The 16560-nt window shown below is 34.4% G+C and overlaps 2 protein-coding genes and 1 non-coding gene across 4 annotated transcripts; 1 reads left to right on the top strand and 2 right to left on the bottom strand.

The window, feature by feature from the left end:
• Window positions 4297–6618, bottom strand: LOC104789242. The gene is made up of 3 exons (XM_010514971.2): window positions 5422–6618; window positions 4626–5328; window positions 4297–4571 (listed from the first exon to the last, which is right to left on the bottom strand). The coding sequence occupies exons 1-3, from the start codon at window positions 6616–6618 to the stop codon at window positions 4297–4299; spliced, it is 2175 nt and encodes a 724-aa protein (XP_010513273.2).
• TRNAH-GUG lies at window positions 12029–12100 on the top strand. The gene has a single exon. It is a non-coding gene; the product is annotated as a tRNA-His (tRNA).
• LOC104786823 lies at window positions 12316–16463 on the bottom strand. 2 transcript variants are annotated; one of them, XM_010512279.2, is made up of 4 exons: window positions 15749–16462; window positions 14864–15031; window positions 14250–14757; window positions 12316–13629 (listed from the first exon to the last, which is right to left on the bottom strand). In XM_010512279.2, the coding sequence occupies exons 1-4, from the start codon at window positions 16283–16285 to the stop codon at window positions 12449–12451; spliced, it is 2394 nt and encodes a 797-aa protein (XP_010510581.1). In that variant the 5' UTR covers window positions 16286–16462; the 3' UTR covers window positions 12316–12448. The 2 variants fall into 2 exon arrangements, with proteins under 2 accessions (XP_010510581.1, XP_010510583.1); XM_010512281.2 differs by lacking the exon at window positions 14250–14757 and having other exon boundaries at window positions 12316–14137; window positions 15749–16463.

The following is a 16560-nucleotide window of genomic DNA, read 5'->3' as shown; positions in this document are numbered from 1 at the left end:
TGCTACCAGGCTATGAGGCGTTATGGGTGTGTGATATGTGGAATCCTAGTACGGGTTGGCAATGGAGTAGGATTGACCCATATGTCTTAGAGGATATTCGATTACATCTGACAGCGGTAGTGGTTGATAATGTGACGGGTGGACATGACAGAATCTCCTGGGGGGAGGATCCAAATGGGAAATTTTCAGTTCGTACTGCGTATCACTTTCTTACGCGGGATGACACACCAAGACCAAATTTGATGTTGCTGTATGATCGTCTATGGAGGGTGATAGCTACTGAACAAATCAAGATCTTTATCTGATTGGGCTTACATCAAGTGGTGATGACAAATATGGAGCGCAAACGACGACCCCTGTGTGAGGATGGGATTTGCTCTGTTTGCAAGAGTGGGGAGGAGTCTTTATTACATGTACTTAGAGACTGCCCTGCTATGTCAGGTGTGTGGAATAGGCTTGTCCCTCGTCAATGAAGAGCATCCTTTTTCACAATGTCTTTACTGGAATGGTTTTATACGACTCTGGGAATGCAAACTGTTACGTATGGGAGTCCTTGGGCTTCTTTATTTGTGACGGCAGTGTGGTGGGGATGGAAGTGGAGATGAGGTAACGTCTTTGGGGTACAAGGTACATGTCGAGATAGAGTCCAATTTTTAAAAGAAAAGGCCCAGGAGATTGTTGATGCGCATAAGAGTTTGCAAAGTGTAGGAGAAACTGTACGTAGGGAGGACAGGATGATTTCTTGGCATAGACCGAATGCGGGTTGGTTTAAATTGAACACTGATGGTGCATCAAGAGGGAACCCGGGTTATGCGACAGCAGGAGGGGTCTTACGGGATCATGAGGGTGTTTGGCGCGGGGGTTTTGCTTTCAATATCGGAATCTGTTCGGCAATGTTAGCAGAATTATGGGGAGTCTACTATGGACTTTGTATGGCTTTGGAAAGTAATATACGATGTGTGGAGTTGGAGGTGGATTCGGAGATGGTTGTTAGTTTTCTCACGACAGGGATAAATGATTCTCATCCCCTGTCCTTCCTAGTACGTTTGTGCTACGGCTTTATTTTTAGGGACTGGCTAGTCTGCATTACTCATGTCTATAGGGAAGCTAACCGTCTTGCGGACGGCTTAGCCAACTATGCCTTTTCTTTACTATTAGGTTTTAAGGTTTTTGAGGTTTGTCCGGATATTCTTAATGCCGAGCTGCTAGCGGATGAGACTGGAACTGCGTTCCACGTCGTGTTCGTATGTAACTTGGTTTCTTTTTTGTTTTTTAATAAATTATAGGAGACTTTGTCTTCTCTCTTCCACCAAAAAAAAAAAAACAGCATGGTACACATGATTAATGCTATACGACAGTTAATTATTTTATTTTAACAAAAGTATTTGTATCATCCCAATTTTTTATCAGTAAAATTAAATAACTAAACCCCAAATTTTTTAATTTTCTAATTTTGTTTTATTTTGAAATATTATTGTCTCTAAGAATAATTATTATTTCAGATATAAGTTTTGTAATCCATTAAACACAGGAAATATTAAAACATATAATATTAAGAGGTAGCATTGATGTTAAAAGTTTTAAAATGTCAGATGTAGTAGTTTTTAAGAAAACAACTTGAAACTTATTAGTATTAACATTATGCAAACATATAAACATACATAGACAAAACAATATGACACAATCTGCTTTTACTTTAGTTACGCATCAAATATTTTTTTTCCATCATCTTGTCGTATTTTTATGTGTCAAAATTGTTTATCATCTTCTGAATTGATTGAATTACACATATGATAAAAAAGCTTTAATGCAACTGTAAGAGTTAGGAAAACACATTCTCTATAAATGTTGGAACTTAATCTCTTACAATCACAAATGTTTAAAATAAAAAATTCAGCGTTGTGGCTAACATATCTAATAATTTTTCTATAATTTTTTAATGTAATAGGATATTGGATCACATAATTTTAAATGGTTTTTTTATGAAACATAATATTATATACATATAAAATTATGTGATCCAATAACCATTTTTGAACCATATACTTTTGAAAAACTCATGTGTGATATTCTGAATGTATTTTTCTTTTATAAACTTATTTTATTGTGTATAGAAGTACAATTCTACACATTGTTTTCTTTTATATATATATATATATATATATATATATTAATTGCTCATTTTGTGCACTATTTGCAGTGTTCAAGAAAGTGCTAGGCGGTATCTGGGCGGTGACCCAGCGCCTAGCGCCTAGAACGCCTAATCGGGGCCTAGACGTTTTTTAGGCGGTTTAGGCGTTTACAACATAAAACATTATATATAAAAAATTATGTACAAATATATGTTAGAAAAATAAAAAATTACAAATTATAAAGAAAATTAAGAAAAATACATTTATTTAAAAACAAAATTAAGAAAAATACATTTATTTAAGTTCTATTAACAACATATAAACATTTATAATTACGTATACTGATATAAAACTTAATAATTTAAATATATATAGTTAAAAATCAAAAATAAATATTAAAATTAAATTAATGTAATTTTAAGCGGTTTAGGCGGTTATCTAGGCGTCTGCTGAGCGCCTAGCGCCTAGACGGCGCCTAGGCGGTCGCCTAGACCGCTTTCTTGAACACTGACTATTTGCCTTAGGCTAAAGATGTTCTGGAAAAAGCTTATTTTTTGGATTCGAAAACATTTGATTTCCCTATTTATGGAGCTGATAACATAATGAGCTTATAAAATGATATTTTGAATACTTATTGAGAATAATAGTATAGACTTAAATTATTTTATGGGCTGACAGTTTTTTTCCCCCTGTACTTGTCACTTTCTCAGCTTTCCAACATGAACTTTTCATCTCTTAAAATACCACCATCAAAAATTATTTCCTTCACAAAACTACATCAATTATTTTTTTGGTCCTTAAAACTACATCTCCAATCAATTTGAAATTTACGATCTCTAAACCATGTTTAACCATAAAATAGCGTTTTCTGTATCGTAATTATACTAACCTCAAAACACAAAACAAGACGACGTCGTTTTGCTATTTGTCTTTTTTAAAAAAACCAAAATCGATTTGGGGTTTAAGTTTTGTTCGTCAAATTCCCAAAAAATCATGAGCTCCTTTTTGGCTTCAGACGATCTCATGCTGGTGTGGTGAGGATGCTATTGTATTCACCTCGACGACAAAGGAGAATCTATACCGGAGATTCTCCCGATGCTCAATTGCGAGGAAGGTATAATTGTTCTTAGCATTCTTAGAGGAAATTAACATGGTCAAAGAGAATTTTAGTGATTTGAAAAGTGATGGCGCTCGAGAAGAATTTTTTTGTGAAGATGGAGGAAGAGATAGTTAAGAAGATGAGTGAGAAGATTGATAAGTCATCTTTGAAGACCATAGGTTTTGCAGTTGTATTTGCAGTCTCACGTGTTTGTTCATTATTTAGTGTGTTGGTGTCTGACTGCTTGTTTATGTGACTGTGACTAATATTCTATTTGTTTTTGTAATGCCAAATCCAAAGTAAATACAAAACAAAATTTCTGACAAGATTTCATTTGAATCCATACAAGGTTTACTATATCATTTGGGTCAGAACAAAATACATCCAAATCCTAGAATGAAAATCCAAAATAAAATAAAATAAAATGTCATCACGACATTACCCAAATCCAAATGAAAAAGATAGAAAACCACACTTAAAACATAGCTATGACTCCCATTGACTGCTTTCTTGTGTGAGTATTAGTGTTTCAGGTCCATGACTTTGTTTCAGGTCCATGAGTTTGTGTGAGTTTTTCAGGTTCTGATGTTGTTTGTGTGAGTGTTTCAGGTCCATGAGCTTGTGTGAGTTTTTCAGATTCTTGTGTTGTTTGTGTGAGTGTGTCAAGTCCCACACTTAACACCTGCAGCGACAAAAAAAAAACATAGTGTAAGTGACACAAAAGCAGACACAACACAAAAACCTGTAGACACTAAAAAACAGACACAAAAAACCTGCAACCACAAAAAACAGACACAACACAAAACCTGCAAACACAAAAAAACAGACACAACACAAAACCTGCACACAAAAAAACCTGCAACCACGAAAACAGACCTGCAAACACAAAAAAACTGCAGACAAAAAAAAAACTTCAACAACAAAAACAGACCTGCAAACACAAAAAAATAGACACAACACAAAACTTGCAGTCACAAAAAACAGACACAACACAAAACTGCAGACAGACAAAAAGCCAGATACAAAAAACAGACTTGCAAAATAAAAAAACACAACGCAAAAAAATTAGAAACATGCCTCAGCCAGTTGCATTGTGTCCTGCTTCTTACTCTTCTTACTCTTCTTCTCCTTTGGAAATTTTGCACATCCAGCTGCATTATGTCCTGCTTCACCACATGACTTACAATGCATTATCCTTCCTTTCCTTCCTAGTTTGAGTATTTCTGGTTCCCCTTTCTTCTTCTTCTTCTTTGGAGACTCCAGCTTACCCTTGATCTGATCATATTTCTTCTTCTGTCCTTTCTTTCTACCAGGTGGAATTGGTTCTGGAGGTGCTTTCACTAAGACATATTTGTTGGTCATCCAAAATCATTGACCTCTCACAGGATTAGGACCTGTCTCATATTGTTCCAACCATACTAGAGAGCTAAAGCATGGAGCAACAAAATCTTCAACATTTTTACCAACATCTATGATTGCTGCATAGGCATGCTCACATGGAATCCCTGTGACTTGCCATTTGCAGCATGAGCATTCCCATTTCCCAGTACTCAAACACACACCTTGTGAATTCCCATCTATCCAAACTTCAAACTTCTGATGTGTTCCTTTTGTGACTTCACATTTCATAGCTTCTTCCTCCTCTTTTTCCAATATATCTGATACATACTCAGATATCTTCTTCTTCCATTTTAGTATTTTCTTTTTTCTCTTAGTTATACGTGCCATCGCTTGCCTTCTTATTGTTTCCATCATTGGAACCAATGCTTTTGCTCTTGCTTTGACGATTGTGGCATTAAAGGACTCATTTGCATTATTGTCTACATCCTCACAACAACTGCCGATCTTGAAAAAAGGTCTACACCAAGTCTTTGGTTCCTCCTTCATCACATCTTCATACAACGACATGCTATATGCTCTCAACTCATTCAAAGTAACTTCATAGGCAGAATGGTTGTAGCTCCAAGCTAAGTTCCACACAAACTTCTTCAAATAGTCTTTATTTGCATGTTTCTTCTTCAAGTTCTCCACAATATGCTTGACACACGGTCTATGCTCAGTTTTTGGTAATGCACTTTTAACTGCACTTATGATTCCCTTCAAAAATCAAACACAAAAGTCACATTATACAACGTGTAAAGACAGATTAAACTATACCACATCATTATACTACAAATAAAAAAGATTTACCTTGCAACGGTCTGATAAGATAACATAATCACTGCCATCTTTAAGATTCAAGTCAACACTAAGCTGATTCAGAAACCAAAGCCAATTGTCTGCAGTTTCAGCTTGAACACAAGCCCAAGCAACTGGATAAATCTGATTATTAGCATCATGACCTATAGCAGTCAATAGACAACCTTTAACAGCATGCTTCAAGAAGGTTCCATCAATCCCAATGATTGGCCTACAATAGTAAAATGCATTCTTCATTGCTCCAAGACATACATAGATTCGGTCGAACACATCTTCTCCAGCTGCATTAGAAATGGTGTCAACAAATGCAGTTGATCCCTTGTTTGAGTCTATAATTTCAGCAACATAACCTCGGATGTGAGAAAATTGCTTGTCATATTCTTCTTTTAGCCACTTCAATGCTAGAAGTCTTCCTCTTTGCACTTGTCCAATAGTGCTGCATATTTTCCATTGCTCCTTAATATGCCGTTGAATTTTAAGAGGCATAAAATTAGGCTTCAATCTCAGCTTGTCCATGAATAACCTTCCAATAACTGGACTCTTAAGCAACTTGCATTTCCCATTAGAAGTACAACTGTGATCGGTGCATATAGTCTTCAAAACCCACATTTGCTTCAACTCTTCGTATGCACAGTACACATACCAACCACAACCCTTCTTAATAGCACACCTAAAACTGATTTTATCCTTCTCCCACCTATCTTGTCTAAGATTTTCTCTATTCTTCAATGCATAATGCAAAACAGTCTCTTTGAACTCAAAACCAGTGAAGAAAGTTCTACCAATAGCCAATTTATCATATGTTCCCAACCTAATCTTCCTATCTCTAGTAATTACCGGATCTTCATCTTCGTCAGAGCTATCAGGAATGGTATTACGACGAATCTGAAACTCATCGAACCAGTCCTCTACAGCTTCCTCTACCTCATACTCAAACCTTTCCATCACGTCATCTTCACCTTCTTCTTGGGATCTCTTTATTTTCTTCTTATTCTCAACATCTCTAGCATCCTCTTGATCGTCTTTTCCATCATCTTTTGCTGGAGATTCGTTTCTACTCCTCTTTCTTAGCCTCTCCGGAGTCGATGATGTCTTTGTCATCTCTTGTCCATCATCGTCTCGGTCGTCGTCCCCATCATCTCCACTTTCTCTATCATTCTTCTCTATCACTCTAATCTTGTGAGGCATTTTTTCGTTAACTTGGAATCAAAGTCTGGATTAAGAACCCTAATTTTGATTTTATCTAGATTATTAAAGAGCTAAACGACGTTGATTAATTTCTTTTAGTTTTAAAAAAGTAAATAACAAACCGATGTTATATTGTTTTTGTGTTTTGAGATTATTATAATCACGATACAAAAACGCTATTTTATGGTTAAATACGGTTTAGGCATCATAAATTACAAATTGATTGGAGATGTAGTTTTAAGGACAAAAAAAAAGTTGTTGTAGTTTTGTCAAGGAAATAGTTTTTCATGGTGATATTTTAAGAGATGAAAAGTTCATGTTGGAAAACTGAGAAAGTGATAAGTACAGGGGGAAAAAAACTGTCAACCCTTATTTTATTCACAAATTAGTTTTGATTATGTTTTGTTATTTTGTCACTTAATGATTCTTTTTTTTTTAATTTTTTTCAATAATCCTCTGTATATAAGTGGAGATGTGTTTTACTTTTTAGTAAAATGATGTTGATGTATCGTGTTCAAGATATTTTTCACAAACTTCTTGACTAATACAACTTTATATTTTTGTAACATATTATGGCGATGACGATATAAATATTATTTTTTGTAACATGTGACGGCTATGATGATATAATTGACCGTTGAACTAAAGTTTTTTTTTCAATTCAATTCAAGTGTTTTTTTAGTGTTGAAAAGAGTCGATTTTCTAAATTAAAAGATATGATTTATAATCCAATTAAAATCACTTTCTATTAAAAAAAAAAAATCAAACCAATCTGATATGAAGTAAGCTGAAATAAATACTTAAATTCCAACCAGATCTTTTAAATGGATTCATTATTTGTATATCCAAAAATAATATGAAAATTTAAACATAACTATAAAAAAAACAAAAACCTATATTTATTTATAATTGAAGATATGATTAAAGTTATAATAGAGGATATTTTATTAAATTATTATATATCATTGTATTCCTTAAAGAAAATAAGCAAAATAGTAATAAAAATAACTAAAATTTGTTGATAATGCATGAACCCACCATCCACAAGCAACATCATCATAAGAAACCATCTTCATGCTTCATATTAAAAGCCACAAACATCTGCATATATTTCTCCATAAACATTTCAAAATCCACCTAAAAATAGCACTACCAATTATTCCGCCAATTCACTTCCATGTAAGCCCTTTATCCGAGTCTGGACTTGATCCCGAGTCTGGCCATGCTATTGTATACTTGTTTATATAGGAAAAGAAATAGAAGGTACAAATATTTAATAAAACAAACTAGTATCCCAGATTTTCATTTTTTTTGCTTTATTTGAGTTTATAATTTGGAAAATTGTAACTTATTATATAGGAAAAAAACTAGCTAATAAAAAAAATAAAAAAAAACATTGCAAAAAAGAGGTTGGTCACAGATTGAACAAATTGTCTGCAAAACATGTCTTAGCACAGCTGTAAGCCTAGGGTTAGAGGTCAGATCATCAACTACTTCTTCTTCCTTCCACCCATGTAATAAGAGAGCGAATAAAACATGGTTTTCTGAAATCCCCGCATTGTTTGCAGTATTAGTGATGGGTTCTTGGAGTACATAGCTATTGACATCTCCAATCTGTATACAATTCAAATATTTAGAAGGTCAGGAAAAACAAACGATTTGAATATCATGATTTTAGATTAGATTTGAAAGGATTTTATAATAAATCAAATGAACTTCCCTACAATCATCAAAATCATATAAAATTCCATAAAAATACAAATCACTTAAAATACTGAATTGAATACACCCCCGTAATAAATATAGTGATGTAATTAAAGTTTTATTGATAATATTTTAATTTGAAGCAGTAATTTTCATATTTTTTATTCGAGACTTAATCAGGTAATTTTAGGTTTAAATCAGATTTTAACCATACACATTCTATTTGACAATAAAATTTAACCAGCTATTTCATTGTAATAAGCCATATTTTAATTTTCTACACTTCATCTTAATAGATATGAGATACAAAAATTATATGAAGAATAATCTATGCATCATATCTAATATATATGTTTTAGATTACAGAGCTATTGACATCTCCAATCTGTATACAATTCAAGAATCTGTAATCTAAAACATATATACTTTAAAATATTAGTTTGAATATACCTCCTAACTACATTTCACATATTAGCATTTTCTGCAAGTATTATTTAGTTATATATATATATATATATATATGTTTTTGATCTAAATGCTACATGCTATTGTATATTTGTTTATATAGGAAAAGAAATAGATGGTAAAATATTTAATAAAACAAACTAGTATCCCAGATTTCCATTTTTTTGCTTTATTTGAGTTTCTAATTTGGANTCTACCTCATACTCAAACCTTTCCATCACGTCATCTTCACCTTCTTCTTTGGATCTCTTTCTTTTCTTCTTATTCTCAACATCTCTAGCATCCTCTTGATCGTCTTTTCCATCATCTTTTGCTGGAGATTCGTTTCTACTCCTCTTTCTTAGCCTCTCCATGTCGATGATGTCTTTGTCGTCTCTTGTCCATCATCGTCTCGGTCGTCGTCCCCATCATCTCCACTTTCTCTATCATTCTTCTCTATCACTCTAATCTTGTGAGGCATTTTTTCGTTAACTTGGAATCAAAGTCTGGATTAAGAACCCTAATTTTGATTTTATCTAGATTATTAAAGAGCTAAACGACGTTGATTAATTTCTTTTAGTTTTAAAAAAGTAAATAACAAACCGATGTTATATTGTTTTTGTGTTTTGAGATTATTATAATCACGATACAAAAACGCTATTTTATGGTTAAATACGGTTTAGGCATCATAAATTACAAATTGATTGGAGATGTAGTTTTAAGGACAAAAAAAAAGTTGTTGTAGTTTTGTCAAGGAAATAGTTTTTCATGGTGATATTTTAAGAGATGAAAAGTTCATGTTGGAAAACTGAGAAAGTGATAAGTACAGGGGGAAAAAAACTGTCAACCCTTATTTTATTCACAAATTAGTTTTGATTATGTTTTGTTATTTTGTCACTTAATGATTCTTTTTTTTTTAATTTTTTTCAATAATCCTCTGTATATAAGTGGAGATGTGTTTTACTTTTTAGTAAAATGATGTTGATGTATCGTGTTCAAGATATTTTTCACAAACTTCTTGACTAATACAACTTTATATTTTTGTAACATATTATGGCGATGACGATATAAATATTATTTTTTGTAACATGTGACGGCTATGATGATATAATTGACCGTTGAACTAAAGTTTTTTTTTCAATTCAATTCAAGTGTTTTTTTAGTGTTGAAAAGAGTCGATTTTCTAAATTAAAAGATATGATTTATAATCCAATTAAAATCACTTTCTATTAAAAAAAAAAAATCAAACCAATCTGATATGAAGTAAGCTGAAATAAATACTTAAATTCCAACCAGATCTTTTAAATGGATTCATTATTTGTATATCCAAAAATAATATGAAAATTTAAACATAACTATAAAAAAAACAAAAACCTATATTTATTTATAATTGAAGATATGATTAAAGTTATAATAGAGGATATTTTATTAAATTATTATATATCATTGTATTCCTTAAAGAAAATAAGCAAAATAGTAATAAAAATAACTAAAATTTGTTGATAATGCATGAACCCACCATCCACAAGCAACATCATCATAAGAAACCATCTTCATGCTTCATATTAAAAGCCACAAACATCTGCATATATTTCTCCATAAACATTTCAAAATCCACCTAAAAATAGCACTACCAATTATTCCGCCAATTCACTTCCATGTAAGCCCTTTATCCGAGTCTGGACTTGATCCCGAGTCTGGCCATGCTATTGTATACTTGTTTATATAGGAAAAGAAATAGAAGGTACAAATATTTAATAAAACAAACTAGTATCCCAGATTTTCATTTTTTTTGCTTTATTTGAGTTTATAATTTGGAAAATTGTAACTTATTATATAGGAAAAAAACTAGCTAATAAAAAAAATAAAAAAAAACATTGCAAAAAAGAGGTTGGTCACAGATTGAACAAATTGTCTGCAAAACATGTCTTAGCACAGCTGTAAGCCTAGGGTTAGAGGTCAGATCATCAACTACTTCTTCTTCCTTCCACCCATGTAATAAGAGAGCGAATAAAACATGGTTTTCTGAAATCCCCGCATTGTTTGCAGTATTAGTGATGGGTTCTTGGAGTACATAGCTATTGACATCTCCAATCTGTATACAATTCAAATATTTAGAAGGTCAGGAAAAACAAACGATTTGAATATCATGATTTTAGATTAGATTTGAAAGGATTTTATAATAAATCAAATGAACTTCCCTACAATCATCAAAATCATATAAAATTCCATAAAAATACAAATCACTTAAAATACTGAATTGAATACACCCCCGTAATAAATATAGTGATGTAATTAAAGTTTTATTGATAATATTTTAATTTGAAGCAGTAATTTTCATATTTTTTATTCGAGACTTAATCAGGTAATTTTAGGTTTAAATCAGATTTTAACCATACACATTCTATTTGACAATAAAATTTAACCAGCTATTTCATTGTAATAAGCCATATTTTAATTTTCTACACTTCATCTTAATAGATATGAGATACAAAAATTATATGAAGAATAATCTATGCATCATATCTAATATATATGTTTTAGATTACAGAGCTATTGACATCTCCAATCTGTATACAATTCAAGAATCTGTAATCTAAAACATATATACTTTAAAATATTAGTTTGAATATACCTCCTAACTACATTTCACATATTAGCATTTTCTGCAAGTATTATTTAGTTATATATATATATATATATATATGTTTTTGATCTAAATGCTACATGCTATTGTATATTTGTTTATATAGGAAAAGAAATAGATGGTAAAATATTTAATAAAACAAACTAGTATCCCAGATTTCCATTTTTTTGCTTTATTTGAGTTTCTAATTTGGAAAAGGGCAATTGTCATAAATACCACTAAAATAGGTTTTTATTCCAAAAATACCACAATTTAGTTTTTTTTCCAAAACTACCACTAAAATGTATTTTTTTCCAAAAATACCACATAATTGAACTAAAGTTCTAATACTAAAAACTAATTCCTAAATTATAAATACTAAACCCTACCCCTAAAAACTAAACCCTAAAACTAAATTTGTCAACCCAAACATAAAAAAAAAATTCTACGTTCTTAAAATTCAATTTTTTGTGTTAGTGGTAATTTTGGAAAAAAAAAATTTTGTCGTATTTTTGGAAAAAAAAACTAAAATGTGGTATTTTTGGAAAAAAAACTTTTTTAGTGGCATTTGAAGGAATTTCTCTTTGGAAAATGTAACTCATTATATAGGAAGAACTAGCGAATAAAAATAAAAAAGTGGCTGTAGTTTAGTGGTAAGAATTCCACGTTGTGGCCGTGGAGACCTGGGCTCGAATCCCAGCAGCCACACTTTCTTTTTTTTTTGTTTTTTTGTTTTTGTTTTTTTTTTTTTTTTTTTTTTTTTTTTTTTTTTTTTTTTGTGCACCAGCCACACTTTCTTTTTAAAACTAATATTTCGTCATTAAAAAAAAAAAGGCCTTATTGTACCCTCTCAAATAGGCCCAAGATTACAGGAAAAAACCTTCGTACTTTTGTAACCACTTTTTTACTTCACACAATCGGTATTGTTATTGTTGGTGGTATTGGTATAAGTATAACCGGTTAACCACAAAGCCTTATTACAGAAAAGGTAAACACAAAAACAAACGTTTCCTTCTTTCGCACGTCATTGTTGTTTATCAATGAGAAGATACATCATCATTTGTACAAAGAACGTATTTTGCAAGAGATCTCATGCAAGTTAACATGGCTTGAAGGGTTCTCTGATTGCACAACCTCTTTGACCATCTCTTCAATCTCTCTTGTCTCTTTCCCAATCTTCTCCACACAAAACCCTAATGCGCTCAAACTCAACACGACCTCACTCTTGTCCACTTTGACCTCTTCTCCGTCGTCTCCTTCTTCCACACGGAATATTCCATCCGCCACGCTTCTGCAATGCTGGAGATATGTCTCTAAAATCTTCTCCGGCTCGCTCACGGCGGTTGAGAAGCTAGGGTTTGGTGTCTTCCCCAGCTCAATGTCCCATGAGATGTTGTCGCTCTTGGCCAGTGCCTTTTCGAGGGCGTCGAGTGATTTGAGTAGTGTAATTTCCTCGTATGATTTGGCTAAAAGACCTATGCTCCCTGTTAGACTCTTGAGATCTTTGTCTACGTTGCTTAAAATCTCCTTGCACTGTGGTGATTTTGTTTTTCCTTGTTCTCCAAGAAAGCCTATAGCGTAACCGCTGAATTGCAATAGATCAGCCATTTTAGACAATGACTTGAACAGCTTTTCGTAGCAAGAAAAGTTGAAAGGCGAAAACCAGAAACTTGGCTCTGCATGGGCTTCAGCCGTGAACTTCTTGAGCTCATTTAAGTGACTTCTCAACTTCTTTTGACTCTCCATTATCTCTGCTTTACTCGCTTTAGCTCCAAACAAGCATGCACACTCGTACAAAGCGTGGAAGCTTCTAGAGAGCTCAAGTTTAGCTATGTTAGCGGCTCTCGTGGGCTGAAAGATAAGCTCCACCATGATGGCACAAGACAAACCAATAAAAGTCTCGATGATTCTCTCGATCGCGAACTCGCTTGGTGGGCCAAAATTCTTCCTTCCGAGAATCAAAACGGCTCCTATAGCCGCCGATATACCTCCGGCCTGTCCGTACATCTTACTCCTGCTCAAGAAGCTAGAGAAGAGAAACCATGGAAGCAGAGAAAGAAACCTAACTGACAAAAACTTCTGAAACACAAAACAACCCATCACTCCATACACCGTTCCTATCACTGTTCCTTGTGCCTTCACATTCGCCACTTTAAACGTCGCCTCTCTAGCCGCTGCAAAGCTGACCGCTACAGGTAAACCAGCCCAATATCCGTTTGGCTTACTAAACATCGAACCTAGAAAAATGGCAAAACCTAACGAAAGCGAGAGCTTTAACGCGGGCATGACCTTCTTGCTGTCCCAATCGTTTATCCAAGACCTCGTTTTGGATTTTTCTAAGACCTTGACTTTGTTCTCCTCCGATTTAGCCATTGTGATGGTTTCAAGGAGCCTGAGGCAGAACAAGAAGAAGTAAAAGGGTAAATCTTGAGGCGTTCCCGGGATTTCCTGAAGTGTTTGGAGGCACTCTTCATCGGATTTTTTGGGATCGGATTCTGGTGTTACCGACGGTTGCGGACTATTGTTTGCTCGTTTGATTGAGAGAATCACACGTTCTTGTATATTCTTGAGACCGTCTTTCACTTCACCCTCAAGTAAGCTCGTAGGAATAGGAGATTTGCTTGCTACTACCATTTCCATTCCTCTAAGAGCAATCTCCATGCTTTGTAGTTTCTCTCCTTTGTTATCATTCACGTTTTGCCACCTCCATATCTTAAATGGAAGCCTCTCCCATGTCATGCTTGGCTACATACACAAAAACATTCCCATATTAGAAATAATGTATACATACATTTATACTATTTTTGTAAGCACAAAAAATNAGCCCAATATCCGTTTGGCTTACTAAACATCGAACCTAGAAAAATGGCAAAACCTAACGAAAGCGAGAGCTTTAACGCGGGCATGACCTTCTTGCTGTCCCAATCGTTTATCCAAGACCTCGTTTTGGATTTTTCTAAGACCTTGACTTTGTTCTCCTCCGATTTAGCCATTGTGATGGTTTCAAGGAGCCTGAGGCAGAACAAGAAGAAGTAAAAGGGTAAATCTTGAGGCGTTCCCGGGATTTCCTGAAGTGTTTGGAGGCACTCTTCATCGGATTTTTTGGGATCGGATTCTGGTGTTACCGACGGTTGCGGACTATTGTTTGCTCGTTTGATTGAGAGAATCACACGTTCTTGTATATTCTTGAGACCGTCTTTCACTTCACCCTCAAGTAAGCTCGTAGGAATAGGAGATTTGCTTGCTACTACCATTTCCATTCCTCTAAGAGCAATCTCCATGCTTTGTAGTTTCTCTCCTTTGTTATCATTCACGTTTTGCCACCTCCATATCTTAAATGGAAGCCTCTCCCATGTCATGCTTGGCTACATACACAAAAACATTCCCATATTAGAAATAATGTATACATACATTTATACTATTTTTGTAAGCACAAAAAATTATGTTATTATGAGAAATATAGTTAATTACTTGGTAACGTTTGATTGTTTGATAAAGCTTGGAGGAAGTACGAGCCAGCACTCGAGCCTGTGAGACTGACGCCGTTGCTGACATGGCATCCTCGGTGCAAAAAGCCTTCATGTACAACTTCACTCTCGTCGTTATGTTTTGACCAAGCTCTTTGCTGCTTTGTTTCACCTAAATATTTAAAAATTAACTATTAGTTTTCTATTTTATTTTTCTTAATATTATCAGATCAGAGAGAATCCCATGCCATTGCCAATAGGTTTGATTTAGTAGTACTATGCACGAAGAAGCATATATAATTTTAGGGATTATATAAATTAATCAAAAAAGGGAATCGTATTTGTCTGTGATGCGACACAGCTTGTACGCAATATTGGGAATTAAGACAAAATTTTCAGCGGTGGTTGCTGACATAAGGAAGATTAGTATAGTCTATAATAATGTGGTACGGAATAAAGTTAGCAACACACTTTAACACCCACGTCAACATGTTTTGTGACTGTACTAGCAAGTCCACCAATATTATATGGCATGCTATAATATCTATTAATTTTCTCGTTACTTCATTTGTTCATCAATCTAATTCGAACACGTATACGTCGAGAAAATCATTAAAATTACAACCAAACTTATAATTCCTCTTATAGTGAGTGGTTTAACAAAAAAAAAAAAAAAATCCTCTTTTAATGGAAATAACTCCCTAAAATTATGTAATAATTTTTCTAAATCGTGAAAAATATACGTATAGCTTCTTTTGATTTCACATGCAATAACAAACACGTAGAGAGAGGTACATGTGTGCACATATACGTAACAAGTTGGGATATTTATATGTATATATTGACTATTGTCTATTGAGAAAGTGAGAGAGAGAGAGAGATATAGTACCTCACAAGTAGCCAAGCGAGGAAGTGGGACGAGAAGTGCAAGAACGCAAGCTATAACACCAAGCGCGGTGCTAGCCGCCACTCGAAGAGGGTGCATAACCGGATCAGTCTCAGCTCCTTTAATATAACCAATAACATAAATGAGAACGATCTGGCCTAACGCGATTCTCTTAGCCACCAAGTGGGTCGAACTGTTAGGTAGCACCACCACGAACGCCGCTAGAGCCGCGGCGAGAGCAGTGGTTTCGGCCGTGAGACGAGCGGGTCCTATAAGCTTTAACGTGACTATCGCAGGTCCCACGCTCTGACACGTGGCGTAAAGAGCTAACCAGCAGCCACGTAGCGTGTCTCCGAGTGTAGCGTCGGTGATGATGAGGATAACAGTAACGTAAGAGAAGGCCGGGAATGCCACGTGGCGGTTGATCCATTCGGGGCCGTAGAGTGTAGCTGCACCAACGAATGTACAGGCTAGAGCTGTTCGGAAAGCTGAGGCTAGGCACGTGCGCCACATGGCTCGGCCTCTCTCTGTCATTTGCATTATATATATAGAGAGAGAGATTGAGAGAGGGAGAGAGAGCCAAAGGCAAATCTAAAGAAGATAAAGCTTAAGCTTGGGAGCTAGTTCGTTGTTGTGTTGTGCAAGAATCTAATGATTTTGAAGTGAAATAATAGAGAAATTAGAAGAATATGGAATAATTTGAGAGAAGTGTGTGACGATGAAGGGGCTTTATAAAGATGCGTTGATTTGATGAGTGGGTCAGTGATCTAAGGGAGGACGTGGAAGTACACCAAGTGGGTTCCACGTGCGGAAAT

The sequence above is a fragment of the Camelina sativa genome, chromosome 5 (assembly GCF_000633955.1).
Source record: "Camelina sativa cultivar DH55 chromosome 5, Cs, whole genome shotgun sequence".
NCBI classification, from domain to species: Eukaryota; Viridiplantae; Streptophyta; class Magnoliopsida; order Brassicales; family Brassicaceae; genus Camelina; species Camelina sativa.
Note: the sequence above shows the minus strand (reverse complement) of the source record. Positions and strands in the feature narration are given on the sequence as shown.